Source organism: Mustelus asterias, chromosome 15 (genome assembly GCF_964213995.1).
Source record: "Mustelus asterias chromosome 15, sMusAst1.hap1.1, whole genome shotgun sequence".
Lineage (NCBI taxonomy): Eukaryota > Metazoa > Chordata > Chondrichthyes > Carcharhiniformes > Triakidae > Mustelus > Mustelus asterias.
The window spans coordinates 48,666,928-48,680,356 of record NC_135815.1 but is presented as its reverse complement, the minus strand read 5'-3'; the positions used below and the strand labels follow the sequence as shown (position 1 = coordinate 48,680,356).

Below are 13,429 nucleotides of genomic sequence, written 5' to 3'. Positions count from 1 at the left end.
TCTTGGTCATTTAAAGCCCCAACACTAGTATTTTTAACGTTGCTTAATTTTTCTTTCATCAACTGGATGTTTGATGTTGTTGAATCTTATCCCTCCACCATATTTGAATCCAAGCTACTGAGAAATTTACACAAGTACAGAAACACTTTCTCCTAGTAAAAACATCACAGTTTACCTTAATCCAGAGATCCCAGGTGGTGGTTGGTGGAACCAAAGCTTAGGGATCCCAAATCTGCATAGGATTAAGAACAGTAAGAGTTTTAACAGCACCAGGTTAAAGTCCAACAGGTTTATTTGGTAGCAAATGGCATTTGCTACCAAATAAACCTGTTGGACTTTAACCTGGTATTGTTAAAACTCTTACTGTGTTTACCCCAGTCCAACGCCGGCATCTCCACATTAGGATTAAGAAAACAGAGCTGCTTTCTTCCCACAGAAACATTACTGATCATTAGATAACTGATAAGCACATTTTGAAATCAATTTTGCATTTTCTCACATTCACGTGTCTCTCCTTGGTCTTTTTGCTGCCAGGGCTGCACAGCATAAGCTTCTGGGTAAGAATAGGATGTGCCAGTGCAATCAGTTAGCAATAAAAATACTCTCTGTGAAGTGCGCTCTCGTGGCAGATGAGTTGTAGATCTATTCTAAAAATAAAGTGGCAGATTCTATAAACAATTTATTTACAATTATGAAGGTATCCGCCCACAAAATCAGAAGAAGCTGTCAAGGGTTATAATTAGTTTTTGGGCATAGAGCCTTCATTTTATCCTTGGATTGATTTTTCAACTTGACAGGTTTCCAGTTAATTCTTGGCTTGTAATCAGTATTTAAATTGAATCTGTTTATTTTCTATTATTAATATGACTACAGTCTTAAACGCTACTATGTAGTGTTTCAATATGTTGGAAGAGAAAGTTTGATTGTTTCAATTTTTCCATCTTTGAAGCCATTGAGAAAGGCCACATTGCTGTTGCAAGGACACTTCTAAGACATGGAGCAAGAATTAATGGACCCCATTCTGCGTGTTTATGGAGTGTTCTGCATCAGGCAGCTTATCAGGTACTGTGGCATTCATTGTCTGTCTCCTTGGGGAAAGAGGGCAAGTTTTGATGTCCAGTTAACATTGACATGAATTTTAGCGTAATGTATTGATTTTATGTGTCCACCGTGACAAGATGGTAATGTTGAGTTTTCTAGAATTGCTGATGGTGGTGATGCTCACTCAATGGTGTTGGATATGGAGTTGCAGGAACCTTTTACCCAGCGATGAAGAAATGGTGATATATGTCCACATCTGAGTGGTGTGTAACTTGAAAGGTGAACCTGGAGACGTTAGTGTCCCTATGTATCACATGTACCTGCTGCCATTGGCTACTACCTTTTATGTATATGACAGGCTACCTTTACGCTTAAGGTACCGAGAAGTGAATTATTCATCTGTTCTATGCTAATTTTGGGACAGCACGGTAGCACAGTGGTTAGCACTGCTGCTTCACAGCTCCAGGGACCTGGGTTCGGTTCCCAGCTTGGGTCACTGCCTGTGCGGAGTTTGCACATTCTCCTCGTGTCTGCGTGGGTTTCCTCCAGGTGCTCCGGTTTCCTCCCACAGTCCAAAAATGTGCGGGTTAGGTTGATTGGCCGTGCTAAAATTGTCCCTTAGTGTCCTGAGATGCGTAGGTTAGAGGGATTGGTGGGTAAATATGTAGGGATATGGGGTTAGGGCCTGGGTGGGATTGTGGTCGGTGCAGACTCGATGGGCCAAATGGCCTCTTTCTGCACTGTAGGGATTCTATAATTTTGCACTGCTCGCCATTTTAACAACCAGCCTAACGGTTCTAGCCAGCCAGTGATCCGCCAGGCAAGAACCTTTCTAAAACTTAAAAGTCAGGGCCTAATGACATTGTTCAGATCCTGACTAAATTTAATTCTGGATAGCCATGTTTTGTGCCAATGCCGGTCTCATCAGGATGTGAACGAAAAGTTAACCTCGAAGCACACATCAAAGGTAAGTTGTTTTTAGAAGGTTTCCTTGTGGGCAATGAGAAACAGGAGAGACCATCATGAGTGCAAAAAATGAGGCTGAAATATTTGCACTATCTTCAGCCAAAAGGGCCAGATAGATGATCCATCGAGCCTCCTTCTAAGGTCTTTAGCCTTCAGTCAAGAAACACTGAAGCTGGGTGTTCAGAAACAGCAAAGGTTGTAAGGTCCCAATAATTTTGAAGACTAGTTCTCCAGAACTCGCTGTGCCCCTAGCTTAGCAGTTCCAGTAGCAGTGGCATCTATCCAACATTGTAGAAAATTGCTCAGTTGTGTCCTATTGTCTAATTTCTCAAATAATTTCCAATTTATTGGCCTATTTTCAATTGATAGCAAAATGATCAAAAGAGTCCTCAGTGACGTAATAGTCATGGCACTTAATCACTGTTAACCTGCTCACTGGTGCAGTCTAAGTTCTGTCATTTGAACTTTGTTGGAACATAGACAAAAGTGCTGAATTCCAGAGGTGTGATGAGAGTGCCTAACCTTTAGAAACATGAAGGAGCTTGGATAAAACTAAAGCCATTGAGGATCAGGGAGAAACTCTCCAGTTGTTGGGAGTTATGCCTGGTCCTGGAAGATGGTGGTGGTTGTTGAAGGCTAACCATCTCTGTTTTGTGGCATTGCTGTAGAAGTTACTCAGTGCTGTGACTCTGGCTCCACTACTTGCCTCATTAAATGGCTTTTCTTTTATCATAAGGTCACAAGGGATGGGGAACATGCCATCTTCATCCAATTAAGATTAATAATTGATAGTAGATGAAAGAAAAATGACCTGACGTCAATTACTGAAATGCCCAGTGAGGTGGGAAATGATAGAAGAAGTAAAACTTATTCCGATAACTCTTCTATTAGTCAGTGGTTGATATTGACTAATTCGTAGAAAGGATCCAATAATAAGCCACTGATAACATGATGTCATCAAAACTCTTGAGTTTTTCACTCAGAGGGTGGTGGGTGAGTGGAATCGGCTGACGTCGGTGGTGGTGGAGGCAAACTCGTTGGGGTCTTTTAAGAGACTTCTGGATGAGTACATGGGATTTAATGGGATTGAGGGCTATAGATAGGCCTAGAGGTGGGGATGTGATCGGTGCAATTTGTGGGCCGAAGGGCCTGTTTGTGCTGTGGCTTTCTATGTTCTATGTAATATTTTTGTAAAATTCATTAACAGTATATTTTCACTTTGGTTCTTAATGCAACTACATTCACTTTTCAAATGTATGATCTAAGTTTCTTGCAGTGGAAAGTATACAGAATACCTTTATTTTAAATGTGTAGAATCATTTGAACTGAAAAGTCTCGTTTCAACCATATTTGATTTAGCATTCTGACAGGTATTCCTGAGAACTCACTTTTACCTCCTAGTCGCCATACTCCGACGCCTGTTCGGGAGAACTTAGCATGGCCAGTGCACCTAACCAACACGTCTTTCGGGGTGTGAAAGGAAACCGGAGCACCTGAAGGAAACCCACACAGACATGGGGAGAATGTACAGACTCGGCACAGACAGTGACCTAAGCCGGGAATCAAACCCGGGTCTCTGGGTGCTAACCAGTGCTAGCCAGTGTGCCACCGTGCTGCCCTTAGGGTGATCTAATTGAGACATATCAGATTCTCGGGGCATTACAGAGTAGCTGCTGAGAGGATGTTTCCTCTTGTGGGAGAGTTAAGGTCCAGAGGACACAATCTCAGAGTAAGAAGTTGCACATTAAGACAGAGATGAGGAGGAATTTTTTCTGAGGGTGGTTATTCTTTGGAATTCATTACTGCAGAGGGCTGTAAAGGCTGGGTTGTTGGGAATGTTTAAGGCTGTGATAGACAGATTTTTAATCAGTAAAGGAATCAAGGGTTATGAGGATAAGGAGGGAATGTGGAGCTGAGGATGATCATTTCAGATCAATCATGACCTCATTGAATGATACAGCAGGCTTTATGGGCTGAATGGCCTACTTCTGCTCTTATGTCTATGGTTTTATAAGGACTAAGTCATACAGGTTCTGGAAACATTGCAAAATACAAGCAAATGGACGTCAATCTACTTCATAGAACAGCTATTTAATGTTCCTGACTAGTTTACTATCTGAATCCTAAATTAATCTCACTAATTTGTATCAATTTTGGATATTGGTCACTATTGTAAATTTATAATCTGTAAAAAGTTAACGCTGAATTATTGTGGCATCACTGAACTTGCATTGTAATCTCTTATTGATTTTTGTCATTTAACCCTATCTATTAATGTTTAATTTAAAATGCTGCTAAATATGACTTTAAGGTTAATAAGCAATTGTTCATGACTTTGTTGTCTGACTTTTTTAGTAATCTGTTAGAAAAGGTTAATTTGTTCACTTGGCTTGTGTGATCCTGAGGGAAAGCCGATTGTGCAAATGCCAATAAAATCTGGTTGCTGTAAGAAAGTTTGGTGAACTGAATTTAGGTGTAATTAACTTCTCGGCAAAGATGGTGCCTTGACAACTATTTAAGGGGATGGGGTCTGGAATTTGACTGGTGCCCTGGTCAGGGTATCAATCTCTTACGCATTTTCCCTATCATCAGTCAAACTGGACTTGACTTCTGCACTCCATGTGTATTTCATAAAATTACCTACTTTGTAATCTCCCTTTTGAGCAGCTGGGCAAACCTTTCCTGGACTGCCATTGACGGAAACATTTAGACTTATAACCGGTAATTAAACTGGATGATTCCAGTGAATTGTCAAACTAGTTTTCACATTAACTTGGACAGGTTCTGACCTTAGTTAACTTTGGAAGAATCATGTCTAAAACTTTGAATTATAATGTTTTGCAGGAACACGTAGAAATATTGATGTTCTTGCTTGAAAAAGGTGCTGATAAAGAAGCCAAGGATGATTATGGAATTACACCTTTGTTTCTTGCTGCTCAGTATGGGAAGCTGGAGAGTGTGAGAGTTCTTCTACAACATGGTAATTGTTCCGAATCTTAATACTTCCGTCAATTGCAATAATTCTGGTAATTTTAGAATTGGCTATTTTGGAATTCCAGTTGCACTGTTTGCATTGCTGTCCTCTAATGAGATTATTGCATTTCAGTCTCCAAAATTATGTAATTTCAATGTGAGTTAAAGTGGCTCAGTCCTTATGTCAGGAAACAGAGTTAGTTTTAAGTAATCTGTATTTGGAGGTATTAGAAACAAGGTGTAGCTTTAAGTTTAATGTTGTGTTTCTGTGTAAGAAAGGGCTAAAACTTCAGTTAGCTTGAGTTGAGTTAAACAAATGTGCGTGCATGTCTGTGGGTTTTGGTTTAATTTCAAACTGTATCTGTATTGTAATTAAAGGGTTTATGGCGTGAAAACAAACCGAGTTTGATTGCTTAGCAATCAGGGGCCACCCTAGGTTAGAAGAACACTTTTTTGATTTAGATTTTAAACTGGACCCAGAAGCAGCTGGACAGGACCAGGGAGTTGCACAAAGCAGACTGCGCAAAAGGACACAAAGTCCCAAAACCAGGAAGACGGTTAAGTTAAAGGAACAAGAAGTTGAACAAGATCCTGTTCAGGGGTGCTGAGAGTTAAAGAGACAGCTCAAGAAGTAAAAAGCTAAACATCTCAGGTAAATCAAACATTTGGTGACACCTTAATACAGCCTGTGAAGCAATGTGTTGGCATGGTTGGGTACCTGAGAGGTTGTGTGCAATCTTGAATGCATGTGGCAATCCAAGGCAGAGGAGTACTGAAAGGAGAGATTGAAATCTTTGGAAGTGGATCTTTGGTGAAAGCATCTGAGAGAAAGAGTTGTTTGGAGAGAAGATTCCAGGGTGTAATTTTTTCGAGAGTGGAGTTTGGAACCACTTCAGCTTTGACAAAGGGTCATCTGGACTGAACCTCAGCTCTTTTCTCTCCTTATAGATGCTGCCAGATCTGCTGAGATTTTCCAGCATTTTCTCTTTTGGTTATTTATTTGGAACCACTTGGGTGGAAGTCTTGGATTCTAGTGCTGGGGGAAAGGATTTGTTCACAATACTTTTGCTGCAAGTTTATTTTCTACAATTTGGAGGACTTCTGCATTACAGCAGGATAGCTGGTTCCTGGGCTGGCTCAGATAGGACCAGCATTACCATACTGTTGAAAGACCTGTAGCTAGAAAACAAAGTGGGCAGCAGCTCACTGCAGACATTACCTGCATTAAAGTATATAAGAAGAGGCTGTGTTTCCTTGATGTGTTCAAACAGCAGCTTTTCTGGAGGCTGAGATTGTCGAGACAGCTTGTGGCAAACAAACGCAGTGTCTTGGACTTGTTGCCTGTTGGACATACCTGGTGGTCATGTGTTACCATACAGCCATTTCAACACAGAAGGAGATTGTTCTGCCCATCAATTTCATGCTGGCTCTGTAGAGCAACCCTGTTCTATCCCTGTAGCCCTGCAAGTTTATTATCCTTAAGTGCTTGTCCAATTTCCTTTGTCTGCACTTCCATCGCCCTCATTGGTGACGAGTTCTAGGTCATTACTACTTGTGTAAAACACTTCTTCCTTACATCCCCCAAGCACTGATTGCTCAAAGCTTTAAATCTTTGTTCCCTAGTCCTTGTGCCATTAGCTAATGGGAATAGTTTTTCTTTGTCTACTTTATCTAAACCTGTCACAATCTTGTACAACTCTGCCAGATCTCCCAATAAAATGTTTTGCTCCAAGCAGAAAAAAACCCCGGTTTCTCCAACCTAACCTTCTAACTAAAATCCTTCCTCCCTGGAACCATTCTGGTAAATTTCCTCTGCACCTTCTCAAGGATCTTCCTTCCTGAAGTGTGTTGACCAGACCATGAACTCTAGTTATGGCCTAACCAGAGCTTCATAAAAGTTAAACATAGCTACCGTACTTTTGAACCCAATACTTTATTTATAAAGCTTAAGATTCTATATGCTTTGCTAACTTTTAAAAAAATTCAATCATGGAATGTGGACGTCGTTGGCTGGGCCAACATTTATTGTCCATCCCGAGTTGACCTTGTACTGAGTGGCATTTCAGAGGGCATTTAAGAGTCAAGCATGTTGCTGTCCCATATAAGCCAGACCAGGTAAGGACGGCAGATTTCCTTGCCTGAAGGATACTAGCGAACCAGATTTTTTTTAACGACATTCGACAATGGTCATCATTACACTTTTAATTCCAGATTTTTATTGAATTTACATTTTGCCACCTCCAATATGGGATTTGAATCTGGGCCCCCAGACCGTTACTGTGGGTCTCTAGATTTCTAGTCCAGTGACAGTACCAGTATGCCATCACCTCTGCATTTTCAATATGCTCTACTGTCTTCAAAGATCATAAGAACCCCCAGGTCTTTCTGTCTCTGCATGTTCTTTGCAATGGTACGGTTAAATCCATAATCTGTTTCCCTAACCCTTCTGCCAAAATGCATCACCTTGCAGTTTTGTATATTAATGTCACTTGTCTGCCCATTCTGCTGGACTATCTGTGGTTGCTAAGGATACCATTGCCCTCAGTTTTTAATCTCTAGATCCTTTTCTGGGCTCTCGTGAAATATATCCCAGTAAGCAGCCTACAAACGCATACGACAAATGACTTGTTTGCCATGCCTGCAATTTTATGGATTTCTTCTGCTGTCATGCCAGTCCGAATGAGCTGGCGTGTGTATTTGCATGTCTGCTAGCTTCCCATGATCCCAGGGTGTCATTGAGTACACATGTGGCAGTCCAACTTTAGATGCATGCATAATGGCCCTGTTAGAAGTTCCTGTCAGCCAGCCATTTAAAAAGGCATCTGAGCTCTGTGTGAAAAGGCAAACCGCTGTCTACCTCCTTAAACAGTTAAGTTAATGAATAATACAGTCTGAACAAAGTGTCAGTTTGGGTATTAATTTTAAAGATAAATCAAGTACTGAAAGCAAAATATAGAAGGAAATAAGTAGTGACTAGTTAGAGATCAGAGAACATGCACTTTGATGGGAGGAATCAAAAGGCAGATTATCTAAATGGAGAGAGACTACAGGTGAGTGGAGTACAGAGGGATCTAGGTGTTCTAGTGCATGAATCAGCTAGGTCTAACAAGTAGTTAAGAAGGCAAATGGCATTTTGGCCTTTATTGCAAAGGCGTTTAAAATTGGGGAGGTTTTGTTGCAATTGTACAGGGTATTGGTGAGCCTCACCTAGAATACTGTGTACAGTTTTGGTACCCTTACCTAAAATAGGATAAAGTAACCTTGGAGGCAGTCCAAAAGAGATTCACCAATCTAATTCCTGGGATGAGAGAGTTCTCCTATCAAGAGACTCAATAGTCTGGATCTGTATTCCTTGGAGTTTATAAGAGTGACGGGTGACCTTATTTAAACATATAAGATCCTGAGGGGGCTTGACAGGATACATCCTGAGATGTTTTCACGAGTGGGAGAGTCTCGAACAAGGGGACATATCTACAAGATAAAGGGCCGATCATTTAAAACTGAGGTGTGTAGAAGTTTCTTCGTGCAGAAGGTGGTGAATCTCTGAAATTTTCTGCCACGAAAAGTGGTGGAGGCTGGATTATTATAAGTATTCAAAGTGGAGGCGGATAAATATTCGATAGATCGAGGAATAGTGGGCTATGGGGAAATGGCACAGAAAAGAAGTTAAGGCTGGCATAGATCAATCATGATCGTATTGAATGGCGGGGTAGGCTTAAAGAGCCAGGTGGCCTACTGCTACTTCTATTTCTTGTGTTCTTGTTGTTTATTGCAAGGGAAATAGAAAATATAAGTCAGGATGTTTTGCTACATATGTACAGGGCATTGGTGAGGCCACGTCTAGAATATGGTGTACAGTTTTGGTCTCCTTATTTAAGAAAGGACATGAAAGAAGGTTCACTTGACTGATTTCCTAGGAAGAGGGAGTTATCCAATGAAGGAAGGTTGGGCTTGTATCGATTGGAATTTAGGAGAACGAGAGGTGATCTTATTGGACCATATAAGATCATGGGAGACTTGGCAGAGTGGGTGCTGAAAGAATGGTGGGTTGGCCATTCATAAGCCGCCTCGCCATGGATCTAATCTGGAAGATGGCGGGGCCCCCATCTTCCTGTCTGATTTAAAACAAATTACCCCCATCCTCTGCAACAAACCCACCATGGCGAGGGCACAAGATTCTGACATTACAATGGTGACTGTACTTTAAAAAGTACTTAATTGGTCGTGAAGTGTTTGGTTGTGTAAAGCTCTATATAAATGCCACTTCCTTTTCTGTAACTTTCTGTAGCCACATCATTTGTGGGACATGGGATATGGATCTTCATGATGCATTCAACTTATGAAGTTTAGTGAGACTGATGTGGCTAAAAGCCTGAAAAAATAGGTTCCATATTGTACTATAATCCCCTGTGCTCTGTTTTCAATGGAGCCAACCTTAATGTAAATGTTAATATGAAGTAATCTTTGGAACTGTTAATTCTGGTTGCAAATCTTAAAAATTGCCATCAGCAGCAATTTGTACTGGTTTGTTGAACCTGAGTTATCTTTAGGAAATCAGACAAAGAATTAGAACCACTAAAGGTGAATGCAAAAGAGCCCCAGCAGCAGTTAATATTACTGAACTCTGTTATCATCTAAAGGTGTTTTTGCTAACTTGTTTTTAGGATAAACTTGTGTTAACTTGTGTTTATGATAGCATTTGGTTTACTGAAGGAAAAAAGCTAAATGTGTTATATATTAAAATCATTAGAACCAAAATCCCTGGGATAGGGCAGTTCACATATAAGATATAATATGCCTGGGGGAAGAGACATATCCCTCGGAGAAGAGGCAAGGAAATTTAGTGGAACCTGAATCTGCTGGGTTTCTGCCTATTATAGTATCCACCTGAAATTCTACTCAGTTTGGAAGTTGGGTGGAATATTCTGCACTGCACCCCTTAAGTCTGCTTTGGAGATCTTGTGGGGCCGTTGTGTGGCCTCCCCCGCAAATTCTGGCTAGCAACTGTGGTCCCAGAGTTGGCATGGGTTCTGTTGTGAGACTACTAAAAGCCTCAAAGAACTTGCAAAATCAATGTAATTAATTCAAGCAGCAAGTTCAAAAAGCTGAACAACTGTATGCCTCAGGTGCTCCTGAATTCTGATTTCATCCTCTGTAAGCTGCTGGGCGAAGTGTCACTACCTGTTGTTTGCTACATTGGCTCCAAAATAGCCTTTTTGGTTTTGACTGATTTTTTTCCAAAATGCAGGTTAATTTCAACATTAAAATAAAAGCAAAATACTGTGGATGCAGAGTTTTACTCACTTTTATAGCTTTTATTTAATTTCTACACTGTTCAAATCTGTGTTCACTCTCCAGTGGTAATACTGAACCACCCCATGAATTCGTTTCGAGGTGTCCAACCCAGTACCATCCCCAAACTCCCAGTTAATTAAGAACATAAGAACTAGGAGCAGGAGTAAGCAATTCAGCCCCTCAAGCCTGCTCAGCTGTTCAATATGATCGTGGCTGATCTCATCTCAGCCTCAACTCCACTTTCCTGCCTGTTCTCCAAAACCCTTCAAACCATTACTAATCAAAAATTTGTCTATCTCCCAAAATTTATTCAATGTCCCGGCATCCACCACACCCTGAAGTAGCGAATTCCATAGATTATCATCCTTTTCGAGAAGTAATTTCTCCTCATCTTTGTTTTAAATCTGCTACCCCTTATCCTAAATCTGCTACCTCTATGATCTCTTGTTCTAGATTGCTGCACAAGAGGAAATATCTTTGATTTGATTTCTTATTGTCACATGTATTTACAGTGAAAAGTATTGTTTCTTGCGCGCTGTGCAGACAATGCATACCGTTCATAGAGAAGGAAATGAGAGAGTGCAGAATGCAGTCTTACAGTCATAGCTAGGGTGTAGCGAAAGATCAACTTAAGCAAGATAAGTCTATTCAAAAGTTTGACAGCAGCAGGGAAGAAGCTGTTCTTGAGTCGGTTGGTACGTGACCTCAGACTTTTGTATCTTTTTCCCGACGGAAGAAGGTGGAAAAGAGAATGACCGGGGTGTATGGGGTCCTTAATTATGCTGGCTGCTTTGCCGAGGCAGCGGGAAGTGTAGACAGAGTCAATGGATGGGAGGCTGGTTTGCGTGATGGATTGGGCAACATTCACGACCTTTTGTAGTTCTTTGCGGTCTTGGGCCGAGCAGGAGCCATACCAAGCTGTGATACAACCAGAAACAATGCTTTCTATGGTGCATCTGTAAACGTTGGTGAGAGTCATAGTTGACATGCCAAATTTCCTTCGTCTTCTGGGAAAGTAGAGGCACTGGTGGGCTTTCTTAACTATAGTGTCAGCATGGGGGGCCCAAGACAGGTTGAAAAAACTTGAAGCTCTGGACCCTTTTTACTTCGTCCCCATTGATGTAGACAGGGGCATGTTCTCCTTTACGCTTCCTGAAGTCAATGACAATCTCCTTCATTTTGTTGACATCGAGGGAGAGATTATTGTTGCCGCACCAGTTCACTAGATTCTCTATCTCATTCCTGTACTCTGCCTCATCATTGTTTGAGATCCGACCCACTACGGTGGTGTCGTCAGCAAACTTGAAAATTGAATTGGAGGGGAATTTGGTGGCCACACAGTCATAGGTGTATAAGGAGTGTAGTAGGGGGCTGGGAACACAGCTTTAGGGGGCACCAGTGTTGAAGATGATTATGGAGGAGGTGTTGCCTATCCTTACTGATTGTGGTCTGTGAATTGGGAAGTTCAGGATCCAGTCGCAGAGGGAGGTGCTGAGGCCCAGGCCACGGAGTTGAGAGATGAGTTTCGTGGGAATAATGGTGTTGAAGGCTGAGCCTGACATAGGTGTCCTTGTTATCTAGGTGTTCCAGGGTTGAGTGCAGGGCCAGAGAGATGACATCTGCTGTGGACCTGTTGCGGCGATAGGCAAAATTTAGTGGATCCAGGTAGTCCTGGAGGCTGGAATTGATTCGTGCCATGACTAGGTTTTCGAAGCTCTTCATAATGATGGATGTCAGAGCCACCATATATCCACTCTACGTCTGTCCTGTCAATCCCCTTTGTCATCTGATACACCTCAATTCGATCTCCTCTCATTATTCTAAACTCGAGTATATAAGCTTAAACAGCTCAATTTCTCTTCATTAGACAAACCCCTCATCTCTGGAATCAATCTAGCAACCTGCTCTGAACTACCTCCAATGCAACTACATCCCTCCTTAAGCAAGGGAACTGAAACTGTGCACAATACTCCAGGTGCGGTCTCATTAATGCCTTGTGCAGTTGCAACAACACTTCCCTACTCTTATATTCTATTCCTTCAGCAATGAATGCCCAAATTCCATTTACCTTCCTTGTAATCTACTGTACCTGTAAACTAGTTTTCTGTGATTCATGCACGAGGACACCAGTATCCCTCTGCACTGAAGCACTCTGAAGTTTTTCTCCATTTAGATAATAAGTTGCCTTTCTATTTTTCTAAGCAAGATGGATGATCTCACACTTATCCACATTAAACTCCATCTGACAAATTTTGGCCCACTTAGCGAACCGATCCATATTCATTTGTAAATTTTATTTCCTCATTGCACATTGCTATCCTGCCTATTTTAGTGTCATTTGCAAATTTGGCGACAGTAACTTCTATCTTGGAACTTATGTTTTTGGTCCTGGTGCCTTTCAAGATCAATCAGTACACAGGTAGACACAGGAGGTCATTAACATTGTAACTGACCTCCAAAGATGAAGCTTGACTTGGCTACTGCCAGGTGAGAACATTTGCCGTTTAGATTGTGTATGAAACAGGTCCTGTCTGAAGGATCACAGGTGCAGGAACCCATTTAGCTCCAGCAGCATAATTATGAGTTAGAACTTCTCTGTCCTGAGGAGACAGTTCGAGGCTTTGATCTTTGTGCTCTTCCCTCCACTTGGCCGTGCACTTGATCTTGTGAAACTTGTTGTGTTTTCATTGGTGCCAGCAGATCAAAGCAAGTGCGCAGCAGCAGTCCTGTAGGAATGCTGGAGATGCATTAATCATAGTATTTGGCATGTTTCAGTATGTCAGCAGAAATGTACCCGGGTGTTTTCAAATACAGTGATGACCTTGAAACATGTTTCATGGTTTGAACAATTTTTATTTCTCTCCCCCGCCCTCCGCACTACCCCCCTCACTACCCCCTCACTAACCCCCCTCACTACTGCCCTCACTACCTCCTCTCACTAACCCCCCTCAGTAACCCCCCCTCAGTAACCCCCCTCACTAACCCCCCTCACTACTGCCTTCACTACCTCCTCTCACTAACCCCCCTCAGTAACCCCCCTCAGTAACCCCGCTCAGTAACCCCGCTCAGTAACCCCGCTCAGTAACCCCGCTCAGTAACCCCGCTCAGTAACCCCGCTCAGTAACCCCCTCAGTAACCCCCCTCAGTAACCCCC

General features: G+C 41.9%; 1 protein-coding gene across 2 annotated transcripts in view; it reads left to right on the top strand.

Annotated features, from left to right (window-relative positions):
• The window catches only part of asb3 (ankyrin repeat and SOCS box containing 3), a 71,008-nt gene that overhangs the window by 13,035 nt on the left and 44,544 nt on the right, over positions 1-13,429 (top strand). For both annotated transcript variants that reach the window (XM_078229846.1, XM_078229845.1), the window contains exons 4-5: positions 950-1,062; positions 4,852-4,987. In XM_078229846.1, coding sequence (XP_078085972.1) covers positions 950-1,062; positions 4,852-4,987 — 249 coding nt within the window. The remainder of the gene's footprint in view (positions 1-949; positions 1,063-4,851; positions 4,988-13,429) is intronic.